The 20510-nt window shown below is 34.8% G+C and overlaps 1 protein-coding gene across 6 annotated transcripts in view; it reads right to left on the reverse strand.

Moving 5' to 3' along the window:
- Positions 1-20510, reverse strand: part of LOC135160377 (ETS-like protein pointed) — a 107483-nt gene that overhangs the window by 19461 nt on the left and 67512 nt on the right. For 5 of the 6 annotated variants that reach the window (XM_064116863.1, XM_064116865.1, XM_064116864.1 and 2 more), the window contains 3 exons: positions 11948-12064; positions 4308-4511; positions 1368-1631 (listed from right to left, as the gene is read on the reverse strand). In XM_064116863.1, the coding sequence (XP_063972933.1) occupies positions 1368-1631; positions 4308-4511; positions 11948-12064 (585 nt within the window). The remainder of the gene's footprint in view (positions 1-1367; positions 1632-4307; positions 4512-11947; positions 12065-20510) is intronic. The other variant, XM_064116866.1, reaches the window with a different exon arrangement.

The following is a 20510-nucleotide window of genomic DNA, read 5'->3' on the forward strand; positions in this document are numbered from 1 at the left end:
ATATGTATGGAATGCATTTTTATGTTTAATGTAAAAATTGATAAGTTTTCAGTGGGGAAAGCGATGCATAAGTAATTTTAATTTAATTTTTGATTTACACAGAAAGAAATTTTGGATAAAAATTGGACCTCAAGAGGGTGAAACATGGGACGAAATGACAATTGGTTAGTTTTTAGGTCAAGTTTTGTTGGAAAAATGAGACTTGGGAGGATAATTTTTGTGATAAAACTAATATTCGTCCCTCAGCTCGCCCCCTGGAGATTTAATTTTTACTTAAAATTTCTTGTCGTGTAACATTTATTTTTCGGAGAAAATTAAGTTTCTACTGTGGGTCTGGAAATTCCATTTTTTAGCATTGAAAAACGAATGTTTCAATCTCGCAGACTCTGTGGCGTCGGAGGAATCGTGGGTGGATAATTTCAATTCTAACTTTCATATTATCTCAGGAGAAAAAAGAAAGCTGAAGATGTGGGGGTCTCAGAGACAGTGAGGAGAGCCAGGCGGCCAGGACGACAGCTGATAAATACACATTTAGGGTGGGTGACGAGGGAGAGTTGCATATTACCGTAGAACTGTCCTAGAATATTTTTTTCGGTGCGAAGAATATCTAAAAAAATTAGGGGCATTATAAAAAACACCATTGAGTCCTCTGAATTTGGAAATTAAATTAAAAACTTCGAAAACGAAGCGTTTCATTCGCAGGATTTTTCTCTTTAAATGGAGCATTCAAAAATGATAGAAGACGACCAGAAATATTTAGTAAAAATTACCGAATGCTATCATCAAATTTTTCTCTAGTGACTAGACGTCGTCGCTCTAGAATTACAGAAAAGACACGTCATTTTTATTTTATATTTCTCTCGTGAAGGACCAATTTATCAACTCCTTAACAGAGATCTGACTGAGAGTCTGTGACTCCTGAAAATAATCTCAAAATCCGTCTCAACTAGAGTCCAATAAAAATTGAAAAGCATTTATCCAAGTTGTAAAATAAAAAAAATTATTTTTCCGTAATTTTAGTAATTTTTTGCATATAATGAACCTCTCGTGTCTCAGCCTTTAGTTTCGTTGGAGATCCTATCTATAACCTGACGCAACAATGAGAAACTTCTTTTTGCCACGTCGCAACGCTTTCATTTGTATTGCAATCCAGGGAATTGAAATAAAAATGTCCTTTTGTCCCAACATCTCCATACCTCCACTTTTTCCCTGTTCCCCATCGCTTTGTGTATTTTTTTCGACAAAAATAAACATGAGATGATGTATTTAATTCCCCAGAGTATTTGGATATTCCCAGATTTATCGTTGACACTGATCACAGATAAATAGTATTCGCTAAACGAAGATAAAGGATTGAAAGGACTCACCATCAAAGGACCTCGGGGGTAGGGCCGGAACACTGGTGAGTGTCTGCTGGAGGGCTGATGATGGCTGTGGCTGAGATGGATTCCGGGGTCCTGATGAGGCTGAGGTAGTGGAGTTCGCTGGAGTTGCTGGACTTTTGTGCTCTGGTGTTGTCACTGAGTTGTTGGCTCCTTGATAGCCTAGGAAGTTCTCCAGATCGGGGACACAGACGCTCTCATAGAGATTCGCCGGCATATTCTCCAGTGAGGCCTTCTCTACTTCATCTTCTGGAGGAGAAAAGTCAATTCCAGAGATTACTATAATGTTCTTTTCAGCATAAAAATATGATAAATGATTTTTACTACTATTCACGTGTGGCAATAATGACGAATTATTATGGGATCATTTACCATTGGAGATAACGTAAATGTCATTATCCGCACCTCGGGGGATATAGTGGTGACTATTAAACGTATGATAACGGTTATCATATTTATTAGAACTGTGCATCGCTTAATATATTATCTAGGCGTTATTACTATGTTATATAGTAATTTTTGGTGCGTAAGTGGGGTAAATAGTAGTCAGCTAATTAGACGAAAAGAAATTTTGGGTAAAAAATAGACCTCTGGGGGTTGAAAGGAGGGACGAAGGTGAGTTTTATCACAAAAATTAGCCTCTCAAGTCTAATTTTTCCGATAAAACTTGACCTAAAAACTGGTGGATTATCATTATCATTTCGTCCCAACTTTCATCCTCTAGAGGTCCAATTTTTACCGAAAATTTCTTTCTGTCTACTGAGTCCTCTACTATGCCCCATAGTAAGCGTTACCATGCGAATTGTTATTTTTCCACTGTACGACTCAAATTCATTTTTCCCTCAATGACTCAATCCTTATTTTATTTAATTGGATTAAGAAATAAGTTGCATTTGAGGAAGGACACTCGACTGATTAAAAGTGTCGAATCGAAAGCGAAACGACACATGAAGCAAGAGGGTGAGTTTCACCTGCCCCTACATCATACCACGAAGGCCAAAAGTATTTCTTTATTTTCGTCTCTCCTATCTCTCCAGCTCCTCTTCATTCTGCAAGAATCTCCAGATTTCTCAATTTCCGTTCGCATTAGAGAAATCAAAGGCGATTACAAGCACAGTAACTTGATTTTCGTGTAACATTAAATCCGGTTGTTTACCATTTGGCAATTTTCATTCTCATTTTTTTTTTTACTTCGATTTGGGAAATAGGAAATACATTAATGACCATTGGGAAAACTCATGAAATTCGTGACGTAATGATAATTGAATCACGCAGACTAGTTTATACGGTGGTAAGTCGTAAAAAGTAAATCATTAAAAAATTTATAAACTTAAAAGAACATTTTATTGCAGATCTTTTGTTTTTTACTTTGAAAAGATCACTCAAAACATGACAAATACGTAAATAAATGATCGTTGATTGCAATAAAGTTCTGATCGTTTGTATATATTATCTTTGTGATAACGATCATTCAGACGAAACAGAAGGAAAATCGACACTGAAAATGGAGAAAATTATTATGGAAAAAATATTTATAAATCAAGACAACAACAAAATACGCAAGAAAACAAGAAAATTTGGCATTAACGTGCCTAATGGAGATTTTTATGAATATTTACCGCTTATTTATGAATTTTTTCCCAGTCAAATCATTAACAAATGATGTCTTGGCAGAAATATGTTGTTTACAATATTACGATAGTTTTTCATAGAACGAACGAAATGGCATGTTAATAACTGTTTTTAACAGTTGCAAATGACGAATCGCTATTTACTCTAATTACAACCACAATTGTACGTCATTACACCGCTCGGTACACTTCATTATTCCGACAAAAAGATAAAGAAACTTCTAAAAGAACATTAAAAAATCCAAAAAATCATTTAAGTGGCTTTGATAATGATGGCTATAAATTCTGGAGGTACAGGACATCCGGAGGCTTCTTTTTACGTATTCATTCCTCCAAATGGTAAATAAAAACCCATGAAAATTCCATGAAGATCCTCCCATTTTCAGGATCACCATGATACCTGGATTATTCGCGATTTTCCGAAATACGATAGGACCCATTCTACACCCCAGGAGACAAATAATGTGAACAGGATGTGTCCGAAGACGAGGAGGATGCTCATTTTTTTTTTCCTCCTTCATTCATTTTTCTCGATTATTCTAATCCACGGTTTGAATTTCGCGGTGAAAAATATCAGTAAGTGGGTGGGGTAAAGCGGTAGTTGAAGTGGTGGTCTTTCATCGCTATGGAATCGCTTGGATTGATCGTTTCCGGTGGATGTCCAGGGTCCCCAGGTGGTATCTTACGATCCGATCGGTGGAACAAACACGATTTATGAACGGTGAAGAGACTATAGGAGGCTACTGTGATTTTAATCCGCAACGTGACGCCATTGTTGTTGAAAATAAACCTTTTTTTATAGTTCCAGTGAACAATTACTGAGCCCAAAATGATTAATTATGTTTTTTTTTCAATTCACGGTAAGAAAAATATATAGAATTTTATTCTAATGGAACTTGTGCTTATTTCATGATTAAGTGACATCATGATGTCACAATGAAGATTTTTAGTGAGTAGAGAGACTAAAAAAATCGCTCTAAACCATTAACTCCACCATTTCCTGTTAAATTATTGTTAAATGTCTTTGTGGTATTTTTAGGGCACTTCAATCCTCGTGATAAATTAATTGTTCGTATGAATTTTAGATATAATATTAACATCAAATTTTAATCCTAGTCACGGAAGCACAAGCACCGACTATCAGCTAACTTCATGCCCAAAACTTTGTCCTCATTGGTCAATGCAAGCGAGGCGGGAAATTCAAAAACGACGCACGACGTGCGCCATCGATCTCGTCATATGAATAGAGAAATGGCCTTTTAAAGGTCAATTGTTAAAAATCCTCATCACATACCTTTTTGGAGCAGCTCCAAGTGCTCCCACAGGATGTCACCCATGAAGGCTGGTGCACGTGCCAGGAAGGACTCTTTTCCCATCGCACAGATCTGTTTACCAGTCAGTTGTTGCCAGGGCTGCATTGCCACACCCTCCAGCGAAAATTCCCTTATTGCCCAGTGAAGCCAGTGAGCCACTGCTGTCTCTGACCACTGCCTCGGATCTGTAAACAAACGAATAAATTATTAACATTAAAACTTCCTCTTCTCCTTTCAAATTTCAACAGTTCAAAAAAAGACTAGATGAATAGATTTTCTTTCAGAGACATCAATTTTTTATAAACTTCTCTGCTCATTATTTTTCCATTACATTCGCAAAAAAAAGACATTTTGTATTTGTACGAATGAACAATCATGATTCATAACAAAGTATCCAGATAAGTCTCTCATTCAGATGTCTATGAAAGCACTTAACCTCTCTCCTTACTGATAAGGAAGAAATACATACACATAAAAAGTAAAAAAAAAAAATCTTCTGAAACTTGTACGACATACAAGCCGACGTATACCGAGAATCAGTGGAATGTCCCATTTGAGGTTCGCACCCATATTTGCGTGTGTATAGAGAGGGGGAAAGGGGGGGAGGGTGCATTGTTTCGCGATATCTCATCCACTCGTCAGTTACATTATTACGGGCAGAGTGCCGATGCCCTCCGTTGACTGCATTGACATTGCAATTACAAATTAATCACTTGGCATATCAATCGGAAAAATTGATCGAATGAGCAAATGAGAAGTTGCACTTTGACAATTATTTTGTCGGAATTTTCATCGTTCCCGAAGCATAAAAAAATTGGAAAAAATATTGGATTGATTGTGTTGTTGTCGAGGAATAATTACAAAATGTTCATAAATTTATATAATTAATAATAGTTATAATGGAGAATATGGAGTTATATTTGGAACTATGAGCTGTCAAAAAATTGTGCTTCAATCTTTGGTAGAAAAACAACCTTAGGTTACATTCAGTGCTGTCCAGAAAATTAACTAACTATTGATAAACTAATTAATTAATTAAGTGTTGGCTAACTGGCCATGAAATTTCATTTTTTCCCAACACTATAAATTATTTTTACAGAATATTCAGTTCTTGAAGAATTGAAAGAAGGTATCAGAATAAAGAATCTGGACATTTTTTTTAATTTGATGATATCAGATAGGATAATTTACCCAATCTCAATAAAACTAACGACGAAAAAAAACCGTAAAAATAGTCTGAAAAAAAAAACATCTGATTGCGTAGTCAGAAACGAACAAAGGAACTCGTTCGATCCGGACGAGAGGATTTTATGAATGGAAACACCGGTAGATCGTCGTTCGTGGAAACCGAGCCGAGCTCACACGAACGTAACGAAAATGAACGAAAACCGATTCTATACACGTGAAATGAAGAGACGAGACAATTCACGAGTAAATTTAAATGTATGAACGCGGTAAATAAAAAGATATTGAGAACTGTAAAAATAGTTTTTTCATGGTCAATAGATTTTCGGGCTACCCTTTGAGAAGAAAATCTAGGAGACCAAGGACAGACCTCAGTTTCCCCTCCATTTTCCTATTTACAACTTTACTAGAGATAAGTGAATGATCAATGGTTCAAATTATTGATAATTGATTATAAGGCATTCACTTTTACCAGCTTTTTTGCAGTGAGAGAATAAAAAAGTTTAATGTTTGTCCGTTGAAATTTAAGTATTGACTGTGAGCCATTAGAAAATATTCAAAACAAAAACATTAGAAAGTTTTATGTTGAGGGAAGATTCGGAAAATAATTTGAAAAGTATAATTTATTGAAAATACGAAGATTTAAAAGAAAAATATTAAGGTCGTTGTTGAATAAAATATTTACTTTTCTTCAGTCAGTAATTAAATTATTTTTTAATTAGCAGCTTGATGGTATTTTAAATAAATTTTTTTTAGATAAGGACCGCAACATTGACTGCAGAAAAAAAAATTAATTTGATTAATTTGATTGGTGTTGTCGTTCGACAACAACTCTAATAACTATTTATTTATACTTTAGTCGTATCCAAAATTTCAACAGAAATGCGTTTATTACTAGAAAGATTAAATATTTGAGTATTAAGGTCTCTAAAATTGAAACAATTTCTATTCATTTATCAACAACAAGTGTCATAACGTAATAATCCTATGTAAAACGTAATTAGATGACCAAAATACACTAATTATTAATGATTTTTCCAAATTTCCAAAAACGAATCTCTTAATTTCGTAAAACTTTTGTATAAAAATTATCTGAACAAAGCGTACATTCGTCTGAATTTTTTTTTATGAATCGACAAGTTTGGGCCCCGTTTCATTCGAAATGGAGACATTAATTTTTGCTGTGCTCTGATATATAATTTTCCAACATATATTTTGGGGTATGGGAATAACGAACGTATTACAAACCCCGTCAACTGGTCATGTTCATTCCCCATTCGGTCCCTTTGTTTTTTTTTCCGTCTGGGATATCGACCTCATCCAACGGTTGGAAATTAATTAATTGATGAAGATTTTTCCCAAAGTTTTCGAATGAAAAATGTATCATTAGCATCATAAACTTGAGATAAAAATCGAAAAAAGAATCGTAATGTTGGCCATTGGAAAGAATAGGACGGAGCACTTTGAGACTAACGGACTGGTGAGGGTGGGGTTCGCCGGATCAAAGGATACCGACAGTGTTTGAGGATTGCGACCAATGTTTGACCAACGTTTATTCCACTCGTATATTGTTAAAAGACTCAAGAGTTATATGCTCTCGCTTTCACACAATGTTCTATCGTTTTCTTTTTCTTTTAGTGACGATTGAATCTTTAAGTTTAGATAAGAAGTTCACCTGTTCTGGGATTTTGTGTCAGTTTTTTTCGACTCGTCTCTGGAGTTTCTATTCCCTGGGAGGAAAATTGTGAAGCGATAGACGTGAAGAAATTTTTTTTATTTCACAGACAAAAATTATTGAGTTTTGATCTTTCAATTTTGAGGAGATGTAATAAAATCAGAATTTTTCTTACGGTTGATGTCGTATAAAATATTTACTCAATAATTTTTCTTTCAATTTTTATGGTAAATAGGTGACAACAGCAGCTGCAAAATCATAAATTTTGGTTTAGCATTGTCCGTTTTGAAACTGAGATAGAAATTTTGGAAATTTGTATCACTTTTCACGGGTTTACATGGAATGTCGTGGATTAAATTTTTTTTAAATCAACGACTCAAGAGGTTCTCAAATGAAAATTGTTTTAAGCCGAAAAAAAATAATTAGTTGAGCGTTTTTCGGCGAATAATTACAGAAATCAATTCTACATAATGTTTTTGCAGAAACGGTCACGCGTCAACGACTTTAAGGAAATTGCCTCAATGTCTTGAGAATTAATTCCAGAAGCCACAAAAAGTCAATGAATATATGAATTATAAATTAAATAAAATAAAAATAAAAATAAAATAGATATCTCGAGAATTACGAGTTTTATCGAAAAATATCTCGAGAGATTTTTTAAAATTTACTTTGCACTGAAGTAGAGGCTATGACGGATTTTCGATACAATAATTTTAGAAAAATAATCGGTAAAAATATTGAGACATTTCCTGGGGGTAAATACTCTATCGTAAATTTCCGGACTCATTGAATTCTCCTATTCTCTTGAAAAATGAAATCTCGGTTCTACTTCAGCCACAAAGGGGACGACCTTTCCACCCGAGGTTTTATGACTTTTCCATGCAGGTGTTTGGATAAATCAGGGGTGTGTTGATTTAGGTGGAGTTCACCTGTTGCTCAGACTGGAGACGATTCAAAAGTAATAAACCAGTATTCAATCGGAATTTTTGGGGAAAAATAAATACAATCTCGAGAGGTTTTGGGGGATTTTCGAGGAGTTTATTTCCTGCTCAACAGCAAGAAATATCTTGTAATCGTTATCGCCATTCTGTGCAGTTTATGAATGGACCAGGTGGCACAAAAATGCTCAACCGAATTCACTCGATAACATCAGACAGAGAAATATTCCGATTCCCATATTCAGTGGGTAATTTCACCTGACAAAAATTCCATTTTTCCACAGATGATTCAAATAAAAATTATAAAATGGTCAAAATTTTTATGACAGTTCCCCAAAATTTCCGGCAACTCCACTTCGCTACTGAATTACGCAAAAATATATGTACATGAAGAGAAAAATTCCTGTCAAAATTACGGCAGAGTTACGCATTTTTTCACTAAACGTTCCATATTTTTCATTAAAAAAATTCGTAATCGTTCCGTTATTTTTCCCGAATATTGTTTTGACTAGCAGATTACGGAACAGGCAGGTAATTTACCAGTAATAATACCCCAAGACCTTCAAAATTATCGGATATTTCCCGAGGGTTTCGTTGCTACGCAACGAGAGGGATAAATTTTGCAGATTAAAAATTCCGAGCGCGAAGGGCGAAGGTTTTTCTGCGAAAATTATCCTGATCGGTGCTACGCAGGGGAACTGGAGGAAAATATCCGATTAATTATGAAGGTCGAGGGGTATTTGGCTGGATTATTTTTTTCATTCCAATTTCAAGCAATTAAATGTGTGGCATTTCACGTCCTATGGTATGATTTTTCACTCCTCCATATTTTTTGTCTGCACAAAATGCAGACAATTGTTTCCAAACTGTGGCTTTTGTCTTCACCGTATTATTAGCAACATTTTTAAAAATTTTTTCATCAATAATCTCCAAGGATTCTCCTCCAAATCTGCTCATGTCGAGGTAAAGTCGTTGAACTTGATTTTTTCTAATGACAATTTTGGGGTTTGAAACGGGTACAAATTGTTTATCGGATATTTTCATTGCTTAGCAACAAACAGGGAAATATCCGAAAAATATCCGAACTAAACCCCTTTTACTTGTACCACGTGACGGGAAATGTCGCCATTTAATTGGTTGAAATTGGGATGAAAAAAATAATAAAAAAAATTTCTCTTCACGCGATAAAACTCTTCTCTCAGTGTGCACTAATTAGTCACCAATGAATCAAAATGCTTTGATTCATCGCGATTAAACGAACGAAAGATTTTTCAAAAATGAGAACACGATGATGATGAAAAATAACGTCTGTGTCAGGCAATGCTATGGCAATCTGTGTGGAATCGTGAATGCGATGTTGATGGCACTCTTGATGGGGAGCCGATGCCACACATCCGGTATGCGCATTCAGAGCCACGCGGGTGTGACGTTACTTCCGGTCTACATGCCCTCACTCAGTTGGTATATAGCGAACCTCTTCTCAACCAAACACACACAATTATTCGTTGATGTATTTGTGAAATATAGAAAGGGGATGGAAGGAGGTGGAGGTGGAGGTGGAGGCGGGGACCAGGATCACCTCGTCTGACCTCTGTGAACCGGGTGAACAGAGAGCGTTCCACTTCGTGTACCCGGTGTGCGTGAACTGTAGTGAGCTGACGCTCGTGCGCTCCATCCTCTTGTTGGAATTGTGGATAAAATAATAATACAGAAGTAGGCACGTGTTCCAATGAACTACAGATGTCGATCAATTTAATTTCCCTTTCGTTTTTCTTTTATTCGACACGAGGGTTTCTTCATTGTTTCGCGATGTCTTGAGGAAATTCTAGAGGCTCAGCATTGGGGGAGGTGTCGGAATTATTCGGGGGTTTGAGTGAATGGGAGAGGGGGGAGGGGACTTGAGTGGCTGGATTTTTCTTACATGTGAACAGGAGAATGAAGAGGAAAATTGTTGGGTTTTTTTTGGTAAGAAGATATCTTTAGAAAAGGGTTGAAAAAAATGTCAGGGGATCCTTCTGGACGGGGGTTGTCCTGACGAGTTTGAAAGACATCAGTTTTTTATGGAGTTAGGGATTTTAGAAGTTTTTAGGAGATTTTTTGAGAATAAAATTCTCGTTGCGTCTTTTATTTGATTTTTATATAATTTATTTAATTGTTTTTATGTTGTTTGGGGTAATGTATATGGACGGAAAGATTCTTTAATAATTACGTGCCTCTTCCGTAATTTACCAGTCAATAAAAGTATTCAGTAAAAATGACGAAACAGGTAAAATTTTTTAACTGAAGGTTCTACACTTTTTCCTGAAAGTTCGTTGTAATTTTTATCGAATATTGTTTTGAATGACAGATTACGGAACAGGCACGTAATTTTACAAGAATTTTTCTCTCTGTGGAGAGACAGAGTATGGGAGCAATTTTGATTCCATCGCTGAATCTTGTATGGATTCAACTTGAGTCGTGGAGGCTCCTTCGAATCTCAATCCAGTCTTCAAACAGTCATTTTGTTCCAGGCTAGAGGGCGCAATGAAGCTTGAGTTCATTGTTGAATCAAAGACTGATTTAAACTCAATCGTAAATGTTCCATTCACCTCATGAAATTATTCAGTTAATAAATACACAAAAAGAAATTTTGGATAAAAATTAGACCTCTAGAGGGCGAAACGTGGAACGAAATGATAATCCACCATTTTTTAGGTCAAGTTTTGTTGGAAAAATTAGAATTGGGTGGTTAACTTTTGCAATAAAATTAACATTCGTCCCTCATTTTATCCTCTGAAAACCTCATTTTTACCAATATTTTTTTTCCGTATAACATATCTTAATGTACCCAATTATATTCCACTAAAATCCTTCAAAAAGTCATCAATAATAATTAATTAGTGGGGAACTATCAGACGATTGAAAGGATCGATCGTTGGTCTCAATCGGTCAAGCCTCGATTGACACTGGACACTTTGTCAGTTGTCAAAGTCCATCCAAACTTGGGTCAACCTTGAAAATCTAGGTTCGATCCACCTTCATCAATTCTCAATCAAACTTGACCCAATCTTCACTCCATCGTTCATTAGCACCTGGACGATACACTTTGAAAGCAAATAGGTTACCACCCTGCACTCACCCCTTTGTGTCATCCCCAATGCTGCAGTCAATATCAAATTACAACATCAGAGGAAATTTTTTAAAAATCCAAAGTGAGAGAAATGTTGAACAATTGAAAGTACATTTACATGTACCTATATTGTAATGCGACGTTGTAAAACGCTGATTTCGATTTACACAAACGGGGGAGGGTGTTTCGCAGTGCGTAACGAGGGCCCGATTCACCTCAACATTGCAACTAGACTGTGTGTTGCAATTTGTTGGATATGTGTGTACGTGTGCCTCAGAGACTGCACGAAGTGCTGTATCAACGAGCCGTTACTCAGTAATCGGTCAACGGATGTCTTGTTGCACATATCAACTTTTTTTTATTTCGTCTCTCCCACTCAATTTTTATGCACGTAATTGCGTAAAATTTTATCGTTTCCATTTTTACAATTACAAGTCATTTTGACAAAAATTTAGTTGACCGACAAATTAATTTTTCAAGTTCTACCACGCCCTCAATTTTAAAACCTGCGATCGGAGAAGAAAAATTATAAGACAGCCTCGACCACAGAAAATTAAATCTTCAACAAAATGGTCTTTGAATATTTTATTATAAAGTCACTCATTATCAAGATAATTTGATCTTTAGTTCGATGAGGTATAAGGAATGGAGTACTTGTATCACGTTTTATCTTCTCATGGCTGATATTAAAATTGAAATAGAAAATGATTTTACCTTTGGTTATGTTGAGGCGAACTTGTTCCTTCTCCCAGGATGCGAATGAGGCCTTCAGGGCCTCGGTCATTTTTTTATTTGTACCCGGCGTTAATGGTGGCACTTGCGCCGGGATATCTGCAATTAAACATTTTATTGTATCAATAAATTTATTTTTGGATGTATCTGGATATTAAATCGATTTTTGTCAACAACAATTTTTCCGGAAAATATTCGCTTAATTGAAGTCGTTGAAGGTGAAAACACATGCAACATGTAATTAACATTTTTTCATAAATTGTTCATTCATGTCGAGGACTAAAAAAATCCAGAGACTTTTGTGGTAAAAATTATTTTCAACATTCCCACAATTTTTTATTAAAATAAGATCTAGTTCCTCTTAATTAACAAGTCTCCAATAAATTTGACAATCGCAGAATTACTTTTTTACATTTTCATATTAATTTAAAAACTAAATATTTCAACGGGAGATTAATTAAATTATATTGTTATCGCAATAAAAACAGCTCAACTGTATGATCAATAACTCATCCAATTCTTTTGTTAAAATTTCACAATTTATTCAATTCAAGTCAACTAATTTACGAGGGGAAATGTATTCATTAAAATTTCAATAAATTTCCAAAAAAATAATTAATCCCGTAATTAAATCACCTGAATTATTTATCTCCTATTCCTAAAAATAACGTGACCATTCTGGTGGTCATTATCACCCTCGACAATCTCCATTATGTCCATACAATTGACAAGCACCGCTGATTTTTTTTCCCCTCTGGAATTCGACGGTTTCAACCTCGAAACAATTACAGTGTTATTTACATCCCCACCTTCAGTAATAACACGAATTAATTGTAAGCACGTGGTACCCTATGGTCACTAGGACTTATCCCCTTCCCTCGGTAAATGTCCAGTGTGGGAAAAAGTTTATGGTAATTGTGATCGATATGTTAAATAGAAACCAGTATTGATATGACAACGTGTGGATCGAAGGCAAAAAATACGTCATTAGAATACCTCGTCAATACTGTGACTCAAATTATTGACTTTTTTTTTTCTTCCTTTCTGGGAATATTTGTGAGACAATGGAGAGACAACAAATGTTTATATGGAAGTCATGAATATTTATTCATCTAATCAATTCTACCCCATTTTATTTCGAAATGAATTCCAAAAAATTTGAATTTCTAATTATGTTAAATTTAAAGTCACGTGAAAAGTAATATATTTATCAATTATTACACATTAATACTAAACTACTAGGAAAGTCATGAATAAACAAAAATAAAATGATTATTTAATTCATTCATAAATCCTTCAATGATTTGCTTTTTAATTTGACATTACTGGCAATAAATATTAATATTTATGACAATGAATTGGTCATTGGTTTTCTTCTCTTTTACAAGAAAAATTGTTTGCAACTAACAAATACATAATTTTTTTGGGACTTTTGTGCACGATATCGCAAATATAAAAAACTTTAAAAATTTAGAACTTTTTATTCTCGAAAACATTTGTTTTTTTTCTATAAATTTTAAGAGCTAAAATAAATCAGTAAAAATTGATAACGAACGATGATTATTTTTTGCTGTTGAAAATGTAAACAAATCGAGTGATAGAGTGAATAAAGCCTCAGTTGTCCTCACACCCTAAAATTTTAATCACCTCTAAGCAACTAAAAAAAATGAATAAGAAAAGACTACAGTTGCCATAAGGTGATTGTTGCTCCCGTGGGTGTGTTCACTACAGCGATGCACATGCACCTGCACCTGTCAGCCAGTTGTGTTCCCTCTTCTCGTAACGACGATTCCTATCTAGGAAACTCGTGCTGTTTGCTACAGGACTATTTGAGTGTTGACCCTCAGGAGTTTCCCACTCCCTTGTCACACCTGACGCATTTTTATATATTTTTTTTTCCAGTCAAGTCGTGGTGAGAAGTGGGGTTAAGCTCATTTCTCACATATACATGGGTTATAATGAAATACTTTTTTTTCATGGGTTTGTATATTTTATTTTTATTGGAATTAAGTAGTCGCTTGAAGGAGATAGGGGAAATCGGCGAATAAACGATTGAGGGACACCTGTTGACTTTTATTGAGTTGTTATTGATAAATTTAATGGGTAGACTACGAATTTTATGGGGAAATTTTTGATAGTGAATGCATGTGTGCGATTTTATTGGAATTTATTGATTAATTCTTCATTTAATCTGCATTATTTTTTTTTTCAATCTTAAGGTTGTCGTCGAGTTAAGTATTTTTGTTTAAATATTTATGCCGAGTAGTTGAAAAAAGTGGCTTAAAATTACCATTTTCTGGCTAAAATTGGCCGTTTTAAACTTGAGTGAGAAATTTTCGAAATTGGGAATTCTTTTCACGAGTTTAAATGGAGCCTCTGGGATTAGAATTTTTTTTTAAATGGAGGGCTCGATAGTTTTTCAAATAAAAATTGATTCTGGCAGAACCTGAATCATTGAATTCAATCAAAAAACAATTAAATCGATCAACCGTTTTATTTTCGAGGAATAATTCCACTTGTACTCAATGCAACAATCAAGTGAGACTATATTAACTTATTACAGAGACTGTCCCGCAATAACCACCTTAATATCCGATAAGACGGTCACGTAAAGTCCGATTGTTCTATTACAGTCCTATAAACCATTTCATTCGATAAATAAATTTCTTCTCTCCCCAAATAATAAATTTACTATTCAATAAAATGAGTGAATGAAAATTTTGAGTAACCAAAAAATATAATAACAAACAAAGAAATTGAAGAAGGCTATCCCAGTGCTGTTCATTGTTTGATTAAATTGAATGTAAATTAATGTTTGACCCTAATGATCCACATGACACTTGACACCACCAGACAGTTCTACATAAATTAGCATATACGTCTGTGCTCGCCTCATTCTGCGCCTTCAACCACCCGAGGTAATACAAAAGGGAGCCCCAAAAACTCATTTCAATACTTTCCAACTATTTTTACCATTTAATATTTATTTTTTCGGTCATCCGATAACCTCAATCGACTTTTTACCAAAACGCATTCCCATGTAAACGAGAAAAAGTCTTTTTTTTGTTTTTTTTTTCATTTTTGTCGAGACGGTTTTTTGTGCCGGGGGGTTAGGGAGAGAGGGAGAGGGAGGATGGAGATAAGGGTGCGGTTTAGGGAATATACGAGAAATAATGTTAGGCTTCTTATTAACGGATGGAGTTTGAGCACGTGCTTAAGAGTCAGGGAGGAACAGCAGCCTGACAACTGTGCCAGCTGGCGCTGACCTCTAGGTTATTTCTTGTGTATATAATACTAGATGGATTATTACCAAAATCCAACGGGTCCAATGCGACATGTGGCAACAGTCGACTAGGTCAGAGGGGATGAGGGATTAAGATTAGACTGATGAAATTATTGGGGTAATGCTAACTATCCCTATTTCTCAGAATTTTCAAGATGAAAAAATAAAAACTGAGAAGAATTTATCTATCGAGTAATTTGGCGCTAATTGAAACTGCTAAATCCAAATTTCCCGCTAATTATATTTTTGGGAAACAGGGCACGTGCAGTGCCACGTGGAAATTTTAAAAATTGTGTAAAGGGAATGGAAGACAATTTCAACTGTCGGGGAATTCAAAACTTGGTTTGATCTATTCGGATAACAATATTCAAATTTTGTGGAAAGTTGCAGGAAAAATTACGGTAATGAACGAGGGAAAGTTTTATGGTTCTATTCAAGTGATACATAGTCAGTAGGAGGGGGTAAAATGAAATGGCGAGGGAAAATAGAACTGTTGGCATTTGAGACCTTTTCGTAAACTTGGAAATTCTCTACGAAAAAATTTTTTATCAAAATTCTTCTATCGCCTTCAAATTACAAAATAATGAAGATTATAGAGTAGACTGGTGTCACTGAGTTACTCCTAAATTATAATGTTGAGGTCACATTTCGCCCCCCCCCCCTCCCCACCCCATCCAACTGACAAAGCCAAGAGAAAAAAGAAAATATTACAATTACAATAACAACGATTAATGGAATAAGATATGACTTTTCCGTCAGGCAAAATTTTCCTTATATGATTGATTTATCGCATTAATTAGCAATTAGTTAATTAACTAATTCATTGATCAGCTTTTAACAGTTTTTCACTAATTACTGAGTAAGTAATTAACGAATGAGATAAATTAGTATATTTTTAATTGAGCGGTTGATTTTTTCATGATAGAATTGATTTTCTAATAGAATTATCAAGTGAAAAATTCAATAATTTTATTCAGACTCTCGTCTAATGATTTTAAAGGTAGTTCCACCCACCAAAGACGCTTCACTCCATGCGTTTAAATTTAGCCATTTTAAGATCTGCACCCGGTCTATACCGCTTTGCCTACTTTATGGTGTATTTATGCTTTTGTGTGAAAGGGGAGTGAGTTTATAACGCTCACGTTCAGGATAACACCGAAGGGGGATGGGTTTGAGGGTTTTGTGGTGGAGTGAGCATGCTCAGGGCACTCAGAAACGTGACGAGACTTGTGCAACAGGTGTACGATACTTTTCATCGGAAATGTTTAACCAACAGGCTCAACAGGTAGATGGCGTATAGATAAGAGGGAGATAAGTCCTCAGAAAACTTGAAAAAACTTTCGAAAATAAATCTGAGGGTTTTGGGCTGAGAAAAATATGTTTGACAAAAAATATATCGAATTTTTTCTACTCAAATTGTGGAAACGATTTTCTGATGTTAACGAATATGTGAATAAAATGATTTTTTCCAGAATTTTTAAACATTCGGTTTATTGGATTTGTGTTCAATATTATGGAGGGGTTTAATTATCAATTCGATAAAATAGCAGAGTTTTATTTTGATTAATTTTTTTTAATCAATTCTCGAGTCCGAAAACTGAACATCTCATCATTGAAAAATTAATTTTAAATCAATTGCAAATAAATTTAGTCTTCAGGTTTTATATAAATTTTCTTTTTTTTTCTCCCTAAAAAAATTACCCCTGCCAATGTAAAACCTAAAATGTCTGTTAACTCCTCTCATTGTAGACTTTCCCCTCCAAATATATTCTTGATAAATTATTTTTCACATTCGTTACTACTCGTCAAGTTCTGTCAAACCCAAAAATAAATGAAAATTGATAAATATGTTGGGACAAATGAGTTATTACCACTCCCAACATGGGGTAATCATGTTTAACGAGATGTCCATGGATATCTTGACTTCCTCATCGTCACTTCAGAATTCTCCTTATCACAAATAAATTATCATTGTGGATGACCTGCGACTTGTGAAAAAAAGTCAGGAAATTTCGAATTTGTTTATCTACAGAGGCAGATCCTCCGGGAGTTCCTATCCCCGAAAATCTGGGAGGGGTTTTTCCTGCTGTTTGACCTGCTCCCCCTCCCCCCCTTCACCCTCTTCACGCCAACCATTGGCATATTGTCGAGAATAACAATGAAGAAAATTTCCAAGAGACGTTTTAGTTATAACTTGGGGAATTTATCGTGTAGGGCAAACAGCGTGTGTTTCACCGAGATACAGAAAACCACGAGTGTACAGTGGCGATAATGGACAAGCCACGTCCACTTCCTGTCAAGTTGATCGCACAACCCAACCAAGATTGGACGTTAACAAATGCATACATTATTACGAACAGATAACAATGCTTAAATTGAAGTGATTCCGAGAAAATTTGTTTTTTTTTTTGCCTCAATTAACTACGCGAGATTAAAAAATAGACAAATTAACAGTGAACGGTGGTGATATAAATGACAAAATTATTTCCGTTTTCAATAATTGTTTATGATATAAAAATAAATTTGATAATCATTACCACTGTGAGAGAATTTCCCTCGAAATTCAAAGAAATTTCTTCTTAAATTTAAAAGAATCTTGAAACTGAGTTTCATGTGGTTCCATTGAGATAATTAAATCATTAACATCATTCATTGCGTTTGGAAGGATCTCATGATTTCATTATCTCCAGTGATTTCCCACGTTTCTCGATTTTTTAGTTTTTGTTTAACAGAAAATTTTGTTTCATGGAATGAAAATATAGATTCAAAAGAACTTTTCAATGTCTGCACGAATTTTTTATCGAATTTCGGACCAGTTTGGAAACAAATCGGTGGAGAGATATTTCGTCGGTATTGACTGATATTGACATATCCATGAATTCTCATTGGTTCCATTTTCAAAGATTTTCTTTTTTTATCCAAAATATATCAATTGCAAAGGACAGCAATTCCTGCAAAAATCACAGTTCACAATTTACTTTGTCTCCGATGCTGAGAGTTTGGCAGTCACTGCCTTACAATAAATTTATGCAATATTTAAATATAGAATAGACGAGCCAAATTTTAAAACGAAAAATACCGAGAAAATATCAATTTTGATGCACATTCTCTCCCAGGGGAGAGGGGGGGATTTTTTTTCATGACAAAAATGATTTTTCATGAATGAGAAGGCGTGCGACGGTACTAAACTGGTTTTGATTTCAGATCGATTAATGAACTTATTTCATTGAGTTCTGACTCCGCGATTGCACCAGTAAAATCGCGGCCCCTCACTCACCGTACCATAGTTTTCAATTGAATACTGAAATACATTTTTGGAGATTAATTGGAGCGAGAATTGCCCCAATTTGTAATCCCATTATTGTAAATTAATTCGATTAAATTCTGTGAACAAATTCACATTTTTTTTAATCCGTTCTCATTTCATCGGAATTTCAAAGTTTCCTCCGAGCCCCAATATTCATTAGTATATTCCATTTATAACACTTAATTCACTTATAATGTACCTCATTTATTTCAACTTATTTTCGTTTATTTCTTCGTTATAATTCAATCAACTGCTCTCATCACTAGCAATTTTCACGATAAAATAATTTTTTTTCCGTCACTATTCGATAGCGAACAGCCCCTCCAAATTCATATAATTTCATTTGATTTCATGTAATTTCATCCGATTTCAAATGCTTTCGTAATTACGAAAAATCGATGAAATCTCATGATTTCAACGATTTCAGGTGATGTTACAGGATTTCATGGGATCAGATGCGATTTATGAAATCATTTTATCAACACCCGACACCATGATTTCACCAGTGAATGACTATTCTCTCAACAAAAACAATTGTAGAATCATTTTTTTTTTTTCTTGAATTCCACGAACTTTGGCTGACGAGTTACCCGGAAATTTTAATTTCAATATTAAAAAATATTCGCATTGAATTGCAATTTATGCCGAAGAGATTCTTGAGGGGCGATAGAAAGATCATTGTCATGTAAGAAACGTATTTTCCCCAGCACGGGCCGCACGAATGACCACGGGGCAAGAGGACACGAGGGACATTTCGATAGATGTGTGTTACGGCGGCATCAAGTGGCAAACAAACTTCGTATTAAAATAAAAAGAAGAAAAAAAAGGCAATGGGGGGATGAGGACGAGGATTTCAGAATTTATCTTTCCAGTCACGTCGGCGATCCGTTGGCGTTGCGCTCCCCACGACGCGTTTGCCAATGAATTCATCAATACTAAATAATTCTGTGGATTCTATGGTAATGAAAAAACAAAAATTAAGGAAAAAAGTTGATGAAATACTTCAATAAACATTGACTAGGGACTTAACTAACTATTCCACGAATATCTCTAGAGTTATTTGATTGCAATTACATGAGTGGAGGATTTATCGGGATTTATTTGACGATCAAATGATCTTGAGGATCAAACGATCATTTTAGATCGGCACAAAAAATAATTCAAAAAACGCGCGTTAAAAATTATTCATCATTCGTTGTTTTGCGCAGAAGGAAAAGTCCAATAAAAAAGTGGCAGAGAAGTTGAATAATTCGCGAACTGACTGACATTGAGGCAAATATCCATATGGAGAGAAAAATTATTTTAAAATTACGTGTCTCTCCGTCATAAAAATTACGGAATATTTTTTCACTGAACGTTCCATAATTTTTCTGATACGTTTTGGACTTTTTCCGGGACTTCATTGAAAAAGTGGGTGACTGTTTCGTAATTTTTACCGGACATTTTTGTGGTGGTACATAAGTGGCACGTAATTTTTATAGAATTTTCCTCTCCGTGCAAAAGGAAATGGAAATTTTCTATGAAGTTTGAGAGAAATTACACGAAAGTTAGGGCTTTTTTACGGGACACACCATAATTTATTCCCAAAATCGTGGAAAAATGAAAAATGCACATTCATTTTATGATTTTTTCGGAAATGTGATTTCACTCCAAAAACCATAGAATTTTCCAAAAAATATTTGAGGAAAAGTCTGTGAATTTATTGTACAAGAGTCCTAATTTGGATAATGATTGTGAGAAATTAATTATCCACAATCTCCCTCCAATTATTCTTTTAAATCATAAGATCTCCCTCGGTCATAAGATTTGCATTTAAACATCTTAAGATATTTCCCGTCTCCAAGAGAAGAAGAGGAGAACTTTTAACTGATCAACAATAAATTTACAACGTTTTAACCTCATTCGTTGCCCGGAAAAGTTAATCACCTCAAATTGAAATAATTAATCTATAAATT

Source organism: Diachasmimorpha longicaudata, chromosome 3, assembly GCF_034640455.1.
Source record: "Diachasmimorpha longicaudata isolate KC_UGA_2023 chromosome 3, iyDiaLong2, whole genome shotgun sequence".
NCBI classification, from domain to species: Eukaryota; Metazoa; Arthropoda; class Insecta; order Hymenoptera; family Braconidae; genus Diachasmimorpha; species Diachasmimorpha longicaudata.